At 44.7% G+C, this 15,307-nt stretch overlaps 1 protein-coding gene across 5 annotated transcripts in view; it reads right to left on the bottom strand.

Annotated features, from left to right (window-relative positions):
• The window catches only part of TOM1L2 (target of myb1 like 2 membrane trafficking protein), a 57,625-nt gene extending 42,363 nt beyond the window's left edge, over positions 1–15,262 (bottom strand). For 3 of the 5 annotated variants that reach the window (XM_027683823.1, XM_027683825.1, XM_027683826.1), the window contains exon 1: positions 14,913–15,042. In XM_027683823.1, coding sequence (XP_027539624.1) covers positions 14,913–14,964 — 52 coding nt within the window. In that variant the 5' untranslated portion in view covers positions 14,965–15,042. The other 2 variants (XM_027683824.1, XM_027683827.1) reach the window with 2 other exon arrangements.
• Between the last annotated feature and the right edge of the window lie 45 nt (positions 15,263–15,307).

Genomic DNA, 15,307 nt, shown 5'->3' with positions numbered 1-15,307 from the left:
TGGAGATTTTTATCAGGATTGCAACTGCACAAGCTGAAATCTTTATGTTACTTTAGTCACGTGCCATATGTACGTTTAAGCAGCTGAGACTGAAAATGTGACCGCTGGGAGCAGAGAGCAGTTATTCCAACTGAATGATGACAGGGCCAGGTGAAAATCTCCCCAAAAGGTCCACCAGTAAGTCATTGTGGTGGTGCAGAATGGCACAGACAAAAGGGTGGCACTAGCTAGAAACTAACATTAAATGAAAACAGCAGAGTTGCTGTTTTCTGTTTGAACACCAGAGAATCTCATGAATGAACAGATCTTTGTGTTTGGAGAAATCACAGTTTCCTCTCTTGGGTCTTCTCCAGATGTTTCAGATGCTTCAGAGGCTCTCAATTTATACATTTGGGATGAATGACACACACAAAATCACCTCCTATTTATGCAAAGAAACATGCACAACAGTCCATCACGTTAGAGAGATCCAAAAGCAAGAAAGTTCTGATTCCAAACTTCTCTCCATCCCTCCAACAGCATTTGGTGTTCAAGCAGCATAAAACATCTTGCTTTTTGTGGCTGCTTTTTTTTTTTTTTTTTGCTTGGAAGTTCAGAAGATTGCGGATCTTAGATCTTTGTCTTGTCTCTTAACAGTCCACCTGCCTACCAGCTGTGCTCCACAAGTCAAATTAGTGAATCAAACAGTCAGATGTGTTATATTTCACTCTGCATAATATGTGACAGGGATCAGAAGAAGCCACACTATCAGCAGCTTTTCACTTCCATCCTGTTGGTTGCCCTCCCTTCAGCGCAGTGTTGCTCTGTCAGAAGTGAGGGCTATCAGCTGAAGGCAAAAGCAAAATGCTTTGAGGAAAAAATCAAGAGTCTTGCAAGGCAATGCAAACCAGACAAGATTCCTCAACTGATCGAGACAATGACATCTCTGAGGTGTAGCTTATAGAACTGTTTTGCTTTGAAGCATCATTACATTTGTGACTGCAGTTGTCTCTCTTGGATTCAACAAATCATCAATGATCGGCACAGCACCATCAATAAGACCTGAGGAAAGACCATCCAGAGGCCATGGAAACATATTTCAGCTGTCCAAGCAAAATGAAGATAAGACTAAAGACCCTCAGCATTCACAGACCTGCTGAGTTCAAGACACATCACTTGGAAGACAGAGACACACTCAAATAACACACTTGGACACTCCTGAACCCAACAGTCTATTCTTGTTTCTCTATATTTGCTTTTAGAAAGACAGTCACGGCCACTTAGACATTATGGTAACCAACAGGAGGATTGTTCCTTTTTATCAAAACGCTGCTATTAAAAAATAAATGCGACTCATTTGAAATTCAAGATCAAAACTCAACTGTGGAGCGACTTACTCATAAAAACCTGCCAGAGCTTCTTTGTTAGAGCGCACGGCTCCAAGAGCATTTTTCAATTAGCCACCTCACTGCTCCAAGTCCTTTTTCTACATTCCTTATTTCACACTGCTCTGAAAATGCTGAGCTTCACACTTCCAAGGAAAAAGCCAGTCAGCTAGAACAAACGGGCTCAATCTGAACGGCAAGGCATTACAGAAAGTGTGATTTGGGTTGGACTGCTGCAGCACTGGCCATCCCCTTTGACTGGTGTGATTTTTCACTCAAGTTTTAGCTATGCTCGCATTGAAACTCTTTGGGATCTAGTCATCTATCCTCCGCTCATTGTTTTGCCCAAGTTTCTGGTGCTGAATAAATGAATAATCATAGCTGGTAATGGATGTGGAGTCTAAGTTAAAATAAAATAACGAGACAGCATGGGCATGCACATGTGCAATCCTAATGAGTATTTAGCTCGAGTGCTGTCGGAAGGCACAGCAGTAAACTGGGAACTGTCATTTTCTCCAATTAACTTTCAGGTTTTCTTCTTTTTGAAGGTGCCACCCAAATGCCAAACTTCCTCCAACCTGCTTTCCAGATCACATGTACCTGCAATCATGAATATGTAGTACGTAATTACTGTGCCTTTTTAAGGACCACATGGCAGCCAGAGCAATGCTACAACATTCTTGTGATTTAGATATGCTGCAGGAAAGACACCACCCACCATCTCCCACAAATTCAGCCTCTCAGGAGTTTGAAACTCCAGGTGATTAACTGAGCATAGCTGTGCTGCAGTTTCAGAAACAGAGCAAGGTGAATGGATTAATACATATTAAACAAATATTAACAGCTGTACAACAAAGATTTTTCTTTCATACTCAGATCAGAGCTTCACTTGAACTAAAAGAAAAACAAAACAGAAAGACTTATAGTAATATCAGAGCAGGCAAGGAAGCATATCAGCCTAACTCACTTAGTTTATCACATCTCAAAGGTCTTGATGCATTGGAGGGTGTAAAACCAGGTGGACTTTCCCGTCCCCTCTTGTACTGCACAAAAACGGCCTGGCAGGGGAACGTAGTCCAGGCAGCTTCTGTACTCAGATGTCATTCATCTCAGGCACAAACAGTGGTTTAGTCACAGTCCTTAAAGGCATTTGGAAGCAAGATCCCAAGAAGAATGGTGTGTTTCTATACAATAAAGACTTTTGTTATGAATCTTCTCCCTGAAGTTCCCCCATCAGCAGAAATTGTTGCTGCTGACAGCAAGCTCCGCTGAATGACATGTGTATGTAAGTTGCTCTCTTCCAAAACAGATGGCAGAGAGAGACTACTGCTTCTTTAAAACCCAGTGAAATCCCTCTGACTTTTCCATTCTACACAGCTTTAGAAACAAAGCACAGAAAACCTCCTTCCTCCCATGCCCTGACACTCATTAGAGCTCACATGTTGACCCGCGTACCGTAAATAGCCGTCCTTCAGCGCGAGGTCACACGGCAGCAGCTCCCAGCTCATGAAGCCATTTGCATGATTCAGAGGCACTTTCCCCCAAAATTCAGCCTGCACTGCACGTTTCTTCATCCCACTCAGCAGTGACCTTGGCCAGATTCCCACCTCACTGCAAACCCGGTGACATTCAGATGACGGTGCTACTTGACGATTGACAAACAGCGACCCGCTCACGTCAGGAATCAATAATGCCAAAGCCTTCAATCAGAAGTGTCAGAGCAGTTTGAAAATCTACGCCCTGTATTAATGGATTTTAATGGATTTGAATGGAGATGTTTGCTGTGTGATTTACTGTAGGGGAGCAACAAATCAATGTTCCTTTATGACACGTCACATCTCGTGACAGTGTCCCCTCGTCCTGCTCTGTCGGGGGGGATGATGATTTGCTGCTTGACAAACATCTGTGATCTATTAGGCGGCACTTCCAGCAGTTTAATATCATCCCACTCTGAGTGTCCATCTTTCTTCTCTGGATGAGAGGCACAAAACCATAAATTAAAGCCTCCCGGGTGACAAAACGGTCTCCCTCGGATTTGCCTTTTCTAAATTCCACTGCTGCGAAGTGTCCGTGTGACTCCGTGTGGGAGAATTTATCAGCACGGCACTGTTTAAACAGGTCAGTGAATTGGGATGGTCACCCAAATCTCCTCCTCCTTTGGCCACTGTACAGCAGCCAGTGCTCTGTAACAACTCGACATTTAGTCATTTCCACAGGCAGAACTTGGATTTTAGCTCGCCACTTGCCAAAGAGTTTTTCTACTGTTTTAATTTCTCCATGGAATTCGGATGACCTTGTTCCTTAACTGGGGCTACCAGTTCCTTAACTGAGAATCTCAGGTGTTAAAACACTGACGTACTGGATGAGTAACGTCGGTTGATCAACACTGGAAATACCAAATTTCTTAATAGCTGAGTCTTTGGCTCTCCCTCACCGCAAAAAAAAAATCCAGACAAAGAAACCAGGCAAAAAAGCTGAAAAATAGTAATTTTCAAAACACCTGATAGTAGCTGAGAAGCTTTTCTCACCACTGAGACAAGTCACACAAAGAACCCAGATATTCCAAAAAAACCCATCTAATACATTAATTTATCCTAATGCCAAAAATAAAAAGAAAAAAAAGCAGACTCCATTCATTTTATCAGCCTTAACTTACGAATCTGAGAGAAAGGAGCAGCTGAAAGTTGTGAAAGAGGGCAGAGAGGTATCACAATTCAATATCTCAGCTGCACAATATGCTGTAATCACCATCAAGAGCAAGGAGGTGTCCTGATCTGTGACTACCTGCCCCATTCAGGATTTCAACAGCATCCAGTAATTACAGGTGAGCCCAAAAAAATGTCTTTATGAAAAGTTATGGATGATCAGTGTGTCAGTGAGCTATATTTGAAATCTATCAGCTCTTGATGGCTAATTTTGTACTACATGAGTAAAGCAAGTTCTAATAACTCACTTGGGACTTCACTCCAGTACTTACAAGCTACGTGCTTTTCATATTCATAAAACAAAACTAATTGCCTTTCATGGATGAAATGTTCTAAGAATTTTTAATCCACGTCAGCTGCAAACTCTAAAAATCCATCCCCATATATTTAAAACTCCCCCTCCCACCTGCTCACTTGTAACATGTTGTTTGCTGCAAACAAACTATAAAGCAGAGAATCATCAGGCTCCTACATTAGTATTATTTGTATTATTTTTTACAAGTTATGAGTCAATTGCCCACATTTTCACATGCTTAAAATAAACTTGAAACACTATTTAGTGAGGGGGAAAAAATAGGCAAAATCTCCCATTCCTACAAGGAAGCAGTTACAAGAACAAGTTTACTCCTTTGCTACAGCAGATTTTTAAGCAAACGTTCATATGTGGTAATTAAAACGTGTTATGAATGAAATGAAACAACTCTTAAAGTAACTATTCCACGTTCCCACCCCCAGCTCTCCTACATATCTACAACTACGAAGCTGCGTCCTGGAAAACCACAATTATCCCACAGGCAGAGTGAACTAGACAGAGGAGTCGGCAGCTTTCGAGGGCTCACAGCTCACGTTTTCTAGTGTGAAAGCTCCAGTTTGCTTTTCAGTTTTCCAGCCTTCCCTCACACTGCTCTACAGGACCACAGCAGGCCTATTCAAGAGGCAGCCAGCTCCAACCCCCTTCCAATTCTTCAGGATCTCCACGGCTTGAAGATCAGCGTCTGGAATACACTAAGTGTTTTCACCACGGGAAGAGGGGAGAGCTGGCTCCTCTTCCACTGGGTAACAGGAATTCCTTTTGCCAACGCTGCGGTCACTGAAGGGCTCCATTGCCAGCTGCCCATTCCAAGAAGCCAGGCTTGCTATGCCGGCAGAAGCTTAGCGGATAAACGCTCCCAAACAATCTTCTCAGGAAACCCGAGAGCAAATCAGGCAACAGTAATAACAACGTACATGTGTGCAATCCCATCTTGGAGGCTGAGAAATGCGGATTTCTTGGTCTCTAATAACCCTGCTAAAAATTCTGCTCCATTTCTACAGCCCTGTTTCTCATGTGCCACTGCTGTAGATAAGCCTGGAAAAGACTGATAAATAGAAAATGTAAATACCAGAAGTTTAGGTCAAGTATGCAAATGCCTATTTCTGAGACTGTCATATTAATTTTCCCTTAAGTCCCCATTCAGCAACTTGTGTTATCTAGTCACACGACTTCATAAATTCTTCAGGTCAGGAGCTGTCCCAATCCATTTCACGTTCCACTGCAATCACCTCCATTACATCACACTGTTAGTGTGGCAAAATTAATAAAAATGTAAATGTATCAGGGGACTGCAGCATACTTTTGGAAAATAGCTCCCTTGGTCCTTGGACAGTTAAAATTCTAACTAAAACACAGATTTTGAGTAAGGCTTACAAACAGTTTGGCTTATTTAACACGTGCAGCAGGGAAGCAAACCCCAGCAATGAAATAGGCTGATCTGGTGCAGAGTATGGATGGGAAGGTAACTTTCCCAGTGTGAACACATCCAATCTTCTGGAATCTGCAGAGAACCAGCTCCTACTTGGGAAGGCCATGAGTACCAGCAGCCTGCCCTGTCACTGGTGACCAGCCCAACAACTGAGCTTCACCAGCTCCGGCTCTCCTGGGCATTCCCGTACGTTTCTGGGTGAATCAAGACTTTCTCCCCTTCTTTGGGGTTTGATGTTCATGCACACTGTGCACGTCCTTCCTATGAGCCCAGCAGCAGCTTCCTAAGCAACCAAGAACAGCATAATGATGCCTTTAATGAAAGAGAGCCTTTAGAGGTGCTCCAAGCCCTGAGCGAGGCTGCACCGTTTCAGCTCCCTCCTGGTGATCACCGACAGCCAGGAGATGATTCTGCAAACCAGCATCCAAACTGAGCTTTGCTTTAAGGAATGCTACACGTGAAATACCTCATTACCCACAGCAAGACTCCAGGTCAATACCTGTTAAAGAACCCGGCTGGAAAAGGGAATTTTCATTACTCACTGGCTATGCCAAGTCATTGGCACGGATGGGGATTTTAAAGGCAGTTTTAATTATAGTAGGTAAAACCCACAGATGATCAAGCTGCAGAGTCAGAAAACCATCAGAACTGAACACTGACCCATTTGGGTTGTTTGCTGAACTTTAATCACTTTCCAAGTCTGACAGCTGCTCAAACTTAATTGCTCATTACACTTGTAAATAAAAACTGATCTCACTCTCTGATTAGCCAACCATCTTATAGTTGCCATAACAACTTCTTGTCTAATAAGTGATTTCAGATTTACCATTATTTGTACTAGCAGAAAATTTCACAAAGGTCTGAGATCGCTCTTTTCAGCAAAATACCTTTCTAATTAAAACAACGAAAATCACCAGAGAAAGGGCAGCTCAAAGATAATGAAAAAACAAGCTATTTACTACAACAGCTTAAATGTGAAATAAGAGTACCCCAACCCCAAATATATGCTGCATCCAGCTTAACCTCTACCTCCCACTGTCAATCATCTTATTATCATGCCTATATCCCGTAACAACTGCTCAGGAAAATACCAGACAGCGTCCAGGAAATAACTTGGGTCACAGTGTGGAGATGGATTTCCAGACTCACTCCAAGTGAAATATTCCAATGAAGTTTGCATATTTTCTCTCCTGATCTTAAATTAGGAAGCAATTAACTGGTGAAATTCCTTAACACTCTGTTAACTGATTGGAACAAACAGACATATTTATTAGTCTCAGAAGACAAAGTGATTGGGAGCTGTGAAACACTGCAAGCCTGTAGGCCCAGAATATCATAAAAACTTTCCAAAATTTGCTGGCAAAGCTGCTGAAGCTTGCAATTTATTTAATATGCTCAAGGTAGCTCTTTGTGTTTATGGGCAAGGAAAGACACCCCCTTCCTTCCAAAAGGAAAATAAATGCAGAAAGCTATAACTGAGACAAAATAAAAGTTAAAAAAAAAAAAAGTCAGGAAATACCAGATTTTAAAAAGGGACTTTTCTGCATTTACTCAGCTAGGCAAGAAACATGCATTTTTGTTATTTGGGTCAAACACAAAGCCAGTCACACTTCTTGCAGTAGATTTATCCCATGAAAATACAGAGGATGCAACGTGCCCAAGTTAACAACATTCCTGACCACATTTGGGATGCAACAAAGTCTTTCTTGCCTTAAGAACAAGAAACCAATGCTCTGCAAAGTTCTTGGGATTCAAACACAGTTTATGACACCAATCTGTGCCTTCACTTTGTGTACATTTTCTTTGATCTGAATTTGAACAAAGAATTTCTTCCCAAAGTAATTTAACCCAGAAGGTTTCCGAGGACCAGCTGGGGAACAGACTGCCTTACTCTCAAGGACTAAGCAGGCTTACAAACTAACCAAATTATTCAACAGGTTTCTTCTGAATATCCTCTCTCTTTTTTTTTTTTTGAGTCTCCTGATGCTCTCGGAGACTACGCTGAGCTGCCAAATGCTGTGAACTGAGACATACAGCACCATGAGTAAATAGTCCACACACAGCCGTGCCAGGAATTGCTCAGACACAGACAGGGCATGTACATACATGGATATTTTTTCCTCCCTAGTTTTTGTTTTTGAAACGAGTTACTACATTATGGAGCCCACCTTAAAATTCTGGCAGGTATGGGACAATCACAGAGCATATATTTCAGTTTAAGGACAGTGCTGCCAGTAATAGTCTGGCTGGATTTATTTGCATCTCCCCTTCTTGAGCAATGGGAAGAGTTACCTACAGATGGGAAGATCTGGCTCCATGGGCTGTGTAAAGACATGTTTACCTGGAGCAAAGGAGCTGCTCTTAAGGGAGGAGAGATCCAGCTCTAGCAAAGCCTTTAGACCAGTATCTTTTGTCCTGGAAAATCCTCAGCTTTAAATGAGCCCTTTGCAGTTGACGGTAACAGAAAAGACGAGGGAGAACCATCAGCAGAATAAGCAAATATGGAAAACAAGGCTTATTTATTCTTGATAGGATTTTTATACTCAGCAACAAGTTTCTTTTATATAGAAAACTAGGAATTCTCCAGGCAGATGCAAACAAGAAAGTGGGAAAACTAGTTCTGGGTGATCTGTTCAGATTCATCACTGTCTTTACCCAGGCTGGGCTTTCGGGTCACTTCCTCGCTTCTCAGGGCTCCCACAAACATCCTTTCTCCCTGTGCTCCCTATCCACTATACACTGCACAGATTTTGAAACCAAAACTCAAAGGGTGAAATGATTTTCAGTCAAGTATGAAACACCATATGAGGAAGGAGGTTGCCGGGCCAGCCCTGAAGAGCCCCAGCCCTGCAGGTGCCACGCAGCACCTTCCCCAGGAAGGATCATCCCACCAAAACTTCTGCCAGAGCTGCTGCTGTCCCTCCACTCACCATTATCACTGAGGATATCACCAAATGGCTTCATCACCTTCAAAGAATCGTTAATTAAAAACTCAGTGTAGCTTATGAAAACAAAGGAAAGTCTGACTAACTTAAAAGTGTTCTTAAGTAAGGAAAACACACAATACTTTTTTTTTGGTGAACATTGTTTTGGGTGAAATATTGGATCAGTTGGAAAGGTTTGTGGGGATTTTCTGTGGGTTTTAGTCAAGCATATTTTAAATATGCAGTTTAAAAAAAAAATCTGCTGAGTCCATGAACAGAGCAGAAACAAACTGGGAATGAGCTGCCCTCACTCTCACATATAGATTTATATTAGAAGCATATGGAATACACATTTAAGCGTATCGTGCTGAAAGAGATAAAACTGCATTACCCAAAAATACATGTTATAATACCTTCATGAACTACAATCTGCTTTTGTGCCTACAAAATAAATCCAGTCTTAGAAACCCAGTATTAAATGGTATTATACTAATTACCCAGCTTCACACGTGTATGTAGTTTCTCTCCAAGTTGCCAGATTCATGACTCAGTATTTATTTGCTCCTTTAAAAGCAAAGATATCCATTTTCATATTTCATGGAGATTTTCCTTACAACATAATCCATTGTCGTGAAGTGAAAGCAGATCCAAATAATCTTATAAAACTAAAAGCACTTTATCAGACTCTCTTTTTGCATGACAAACACAATTCTGAATGAGCAGTGGGGGGCTGGATTTCCAACAACTGACCAGCTACAGGAGTACCTAGAAAAGTACTTAAACTCTGATGAGAGAACTTCTTGTGCCCTTTTCACTGCTGGCAAACACAAAACTCATCTTTTTGACACGGCAAGAAAAGTTTCTGCCACCTTGTACTGAGGAAAGCTTCCCTTAGAACAGGGCACAATCCTTCTGTGGTTATGGGTAAATGCAAATGACTTTTTATTATAATGCAATGAATGAAGAGAGAGATGATTCAGAGCCCAACAGCACGCTGCAAAAATGGAATTTTATTGGAAGCAGATCCTAAGATTATGGTGTGCACTTTAAACACTGACTTCTAGCACTGGGAAAAGGTTTGTCTTTAAAAAAATGTTCCACTTACAGCACAGCAAAGTAGTAAGTTTACTCTGAAGGGAACTTAGGGAAAATGTGGACAAGAAAGCCTGGATTAATGCCTCCCACAGGACTGCCATGGGCTGCTGCCTCTAATGCATTTCTCTGTTCCTGCATGTAGCCATCAACTCATTTATTTAGGAACCATTTTTATTCTAAGATTCATATGTGAAGAAAGGGCTCAAGTGCTTCTTATGGTAAGGAAAATAAAAAGGTGTTTTAAACCCCCCAAGCTGAAGCATTTTCCCATTAAAAAGAAAAAAAAACGGGGGGGAACAAAACAGCAGCTCTGGAAACAGACACTATCCACCATATATATTATCAATTTAACAGCCTTGAATGGAAACTGCAAGTGCTTTGATAAAAATCAATTGAAAAGCTGTCTGCCTCACTGTTGCTTCAATAAAGCGCCTCTGTATCTTTTGCTGAAACCTTGTTTTTGTAGCCTCCTTAAACAATACTCTGTATTAAATCACTGCACTGTTCCTCCTCCGAAAACAGACTCCAAGGCACGTGCCCAGACCAGCACCCTGCACTGAAACCTCCCTTCATCAACAGGGACCAGGGATGTAAACCAGCAGCACCCGAGCCACCCCCCCTTCAGTCACACAGAACAACTTAATTTCTACTATATCGTTAAAAATTAACTTTCAGGTCTCAGTGCACTTAACTGAGGTGCTGAATGTCTCTCCCGGAGGTCTTTGGCTCCGGGTCAAGCAGATTTCGGGCTGCAGGGAGAACAGCTGATTTCAGCAGCACTCACAGCCCAACCAAAAGGGACCTTGATGCCCCCGTTCACCACCTCATTTCACACCTCACTGTCCCAGCTCAGCCCTCCTCACCTGAGGGAGCCAGGCAAGGGGGCGGCAGCAGGGCTTGGTTTGGATTCAAACAAATAAACACTTTCCTGAAGCCTTTGCAAAGTCTCCAGGGTAAAAAACCAAAACCACTAAACCAGGTTTTCCTGTGTTCTCATCTGTAAGCCATATGGCCAATATCAAATAAGCAGAATGACCAAAAAAAAAAAGTCACCAGCACTCCACATTCCTGTAATTCAATCAGCTTTAATCATCGGAGATGTTTTCGCTAACCTGCAGGAAGGGTATTTGTTCTAATAACCTTGAATAGAGTGGTGACACTTTAAAGATGGCTCCGTTGAACAAAAGAAAGATAAAAATGCAATTTATGGCAGGATGGTGAATCTCAAGGCAAATTCCCACTACAGTAAATTGCAGCTCTTTCCCCAGGCCAGCCCTTCTCCACACAGCGAGCACTCTGTCAGCGCTGCTTTCCTACACATCTTTCCGCTCTTCTCTTCCTCAACTGGTCAGGATATTTTTCAAAATAGACTTCCTCTAAGGATCTAGTATTTACAGTATTAATTGGAAAAAAATAAAGAGTTCAGAACAGGGCCAGCACCCAGTGCCACAAAGGATCTTGTCAACCCCAACATACTCAGCAGCCTACAAAGCCACAGCACCCAGTTCCACCCTCTGGACTCTCACCAGCCTCCAAGAGGATCTTCTGAAAAGCACCTTACAAAACCTTTGGGAAGTTTTGGATTCTACTACAAATTCTGAATGGGATTTGTAGTTTATATATTTATATATTACCTCCCTTCTCAGCAACCTCCAGCCAAAATGTAATATGGAATGAAAATGATTTTGTACGTTCAGGAATCTCTTTTGCACAGCTGCCTGCCTTCCACACAACATCCCACCAAAACTCTACCCCCTCTGCTCAGGAGAAGACCTTGCTGAAGACACAAGGACAGTTCAGTGTCCACAGGTCAATCAAAGTATTACAGCAAAATTAAGAGAGGTTTGTAATTAGCAGCCATGGTAATGGCTTATACAGTTTCTGCCATGACACCACTGGGAATTGAATAGAGGGTACCATATAAACCAGCCCAAAATTCAGGTAGCTTTCAGCCATGAGGAACCTGGCTGCCATTTCAATTGGCACTTTAGATGCAGGAGACTCTATCCATCTCCATTACAAATCCTCTGAGCTCATCCCAGCATTACTTTCCCACATTAAGAAAAAGAGTTAACATAAAAAGCCTGCCTGGCTTCAGACATTATCCAGATAAAGAGCAGAAAAGAGAAAATCCCTTGTATTACCTCTCTAGGCTCTCCCCAAACCTTCTCTGACATCTTTGTTCTTTCAGACCTGGCATTTATCTGCAGACATTGTAGAGCCCTAATTAAATCTTCACGTGAACCTCTGCTACTTCCTGGCAGAGAACACACATTCTTGGTGTGCCGATGGACCTACAGGATTTTCTGCACTTCTCCCTTATGGTGAGTGTTAGGCCTTGCTTGAAAACATCACAACTGTGTTCAACACAATATGTTTAAACAGAAATACAAAATTATTCAGTTTCCTTTAAAGAATGAAGAGAAACATAAGTGAAAATTACATTCCACAAGCTCACTGGCAAAACAAACTGTGGAAGCACTGGGCAAATAGCAGTGTCTGAGAACAAGGCATGCTTTTGTTTTACTCCTGTCTCAGAAAGGGATAACTGGCAGCGATAGGAGAAGCAGAAAAATTTGGCTTCCAATATAAAATCTGCAGCTATCTCTTCCCCCTGGGAGTGAAAAAACCCCATTCTTAAAGTGCAGCTGAATTTTGCATTAAGGGAAGCTGCACACCTGACCTTATCTGATGGAAGCTGCTCAGTGTTCAAAGCCCCAAAGTTGGCAGCGAGCAAAGGGATGTGAGAGCTGTGAAAACCTTTGCACTCCGGAGTTAAAGAGGCTAAAATAGCAGATTTTACTGCTCCCATCCTCCCCCCTACCAATTCTTAAGTCCCTTCAAACCACTGACTGATGCTTAAAAAAGCTGTCAGTAAAGAGATGAGGCAGAGGCCTGGCCCAGGAGCAGCTTGTCCTGGCAGGGGTGGTCCAATGGCCAAACACAACAAAGCAAATTCACTCTAAAATCATTTTTAACTTGTGCTGTTCTCATTATTATCCTCTGACTCTCGGCACTTCTCTCCCTCAGCAGCAGAAATAAACACCCCAGATGGCTGAGGACAAACAGCAAGTTATACATATGCTCCATATATCCTGACAAAGAGTCCAGCCCTGCTCAAAGCACAGCATGAGACTCACCAGTTCAAGGGCCTTTTACCTCCACCAGGGGCTGCCCCTGCACGTGGGGGTGAGGAGACTATAATAAAAGAGGTTTGCTCTGCAAAATGACTTTTCCATGACAAAATTTTTCCAAAGACTTCCATCATTCCATAAATTACCATAGAAAAGCTATAGGCTACACTATGCATAGCTATACATTATAGAATTGTAGATTGGTTAGGGTTGGAAGGGACCTTAAAGACCTGCCATGGACAACTTCCACTAGACCAGGTTGCTCCACGCCCCATCCAACCTGGCTTTGAATATTATATTCTATGACCCATAAAAAAGGCATTAGAATTCCTGTTGCTTAAGAAATCAAGGAAACAGAGCATGGTTTCTCTGGAGGGGGATGCCAACACAAAAGCATTCATAGAACCGTAGAATGGTTTGGGTTGGAAGGGACTTTAAAGGCCCATCCAGTTCCACTCCCTGCCACGGGCAGAGACACCTTCCACTAGCCCAGGCTGTTCCAAGCCCTGTCCAACCTGGCCTTGGACACTTCCAGGGATGGGGCAGCCACAGCTTCTCTGGGCAACCTGTGCCAGGGCCTCCCCACCCTCACAAGGAAGGATTCCTTCCCAAAATCGCATTTAACCCTGCCTTCTGGCAGTGTGAAGCCATTCCCCCTTGTCCTGTCACTCCTTGCCCTTGTCCCAAGTCCCTCTCCAGCTCCCTTCAGGCAACTGGAAGGCCACAATTAGGTCACCCTGATGCCTTCTCTTCTCCAGGCTGAACAATCCCAATTCTCCTAGCCTTTCCTCCCAGAACAGCTGCTAAACTGAGCCTCACCTTGGCTTGGGGACCGCCCGGCACAGCCCCGTATTGCAGGAACCTGAGCCAGCCTGTTCCTTCCCAGCACAATGTCAGAGATCTTATATTTCTTCAGGGCCCAAGAGAGGAATGCAGGAGGAACTGAGAGTCCACCCAGCCGAGGTGAGGACTCGGAGTTATCAAACTGCACAAGTGGTGCTCAGGCTTTCCCCGGGGGCCCCTCCGTGGTAACCCAGACTGAAACCTGGGTTGCCATGAATGAACGTGTCTGTGGGAGGAAGGAAATAGCTCCAGCAGCCCAGGGAGGCCTTGACTGGCCAGGCAGTGAAAGCTGGCTCAGAACCACCTGCTAATGGCACCAAAGTGTCACCAAATCCACAGTTCAAGCTCCAGGCTGAACACTGAGCCCGTGTTTGTGCCTCTGAACCACGTCACCCCCCTGCACACATGAAGGTCCAGGGGGATTTCAGCGCTCTGGGAAAAGGTGGATCAACGACAGGGTGGTCTGGAACAAGGCACTCACAGTGCAGGAGAAAGAGCTGGGGGATGAAACAACTTTCCTTCATCCGTCTCGATGTGGAGTCGCTCCCTCCACATGGACAACAGGCTGCCCAAGGCCCCCCTGCCCTCCAGCCTTTGGCTGCCCACTGAGCCCCCCACGACCCTCACTAACCCCACAGCCCCCCCGAGGCCTCCAGCACCCCCCAACCCCAAAAACCTCCACCACCTCCGAGCCCCCACCAACCCTGCAACCCCTGGAAACCCTGCTCCCCACACACCCTCCCACACCTCCACAGCCTCCCGACAGCCCCACAGCCGCCTCACCATCTCCAGACCCCCATCAGCCCCCAGCGATCCCCACAACCCCCAAACACCCCCACTAACCCTCACAGCCCCTCACCGACCCCCAGAGCCCCCCATGGTTCTTCACAGACTCTCCCACCACCCCTCACCAACCCACCCAAGCCCCCACAGCCCCTCACCGATCCCCAGAGCCCCCCATGGGCCCTCACAGCCCCCCACCGCCCCCACAGCCCCTCATCGACCCCCAGCCCCCCGCGCTGCCCGGGGACCCCCGCACCCTCCAAAGGCCCCTCTTGCTCCCCGGGCTCGCCCGGCCCCCGCGGAGCCCCCTTGGCCGCCGTACCGAGGCTCTGCCCCACCGGGGTGCTGAAAGGGTTCCCCAGCAGAAACTCCATCTTGGGATGACAACAAACAGCGGCCCGGTGCCCCCCCTCCCGCACCGCGCCCTGACTGACAGCCGCGCCCACCAATCGCAGCGCGCTATGACCAGAGCGGCCCGCCTCCCTCCGTTCCATTGGGCACTGTCCGGACGCGCCGCAATATCATTGGTTGAAAGACGTGTCAATCACTGTCAAGCGAGGACTCCGCCCCCACGGTAGTCCCGCCCATTTCCCCGCCCCCGGTTGATGGACAGCGGGGACACCGCGACTGCCGTTCGCCATTGGGCAAAGGCCAAACCTTCTTGTAACGTTATTGGGCAAAGAAAACGTCAATCACGCGAGCCCCTTCCGCCCCGAG

This window comes from Neopelma chrysocephalum, unplaced genomic scaffold (assembly GCF_003984885.1).
Source record: "Neopelma chrysocephalum unplaced genomic scaffold, ASM398488v2 Primary Assembly neopelma1_65, whole genome shotgun sequence".
NCBI lineage: Eukaryota > Metazoa > Chordata > Aves > Passeriformes > Pipridae > Neopelma > Neopelma chrysocephalum.
Note: the sequence above shows the minus strand (reverse complement) of the source record. Positions and strands in the feature narration are given on the sequence as shown.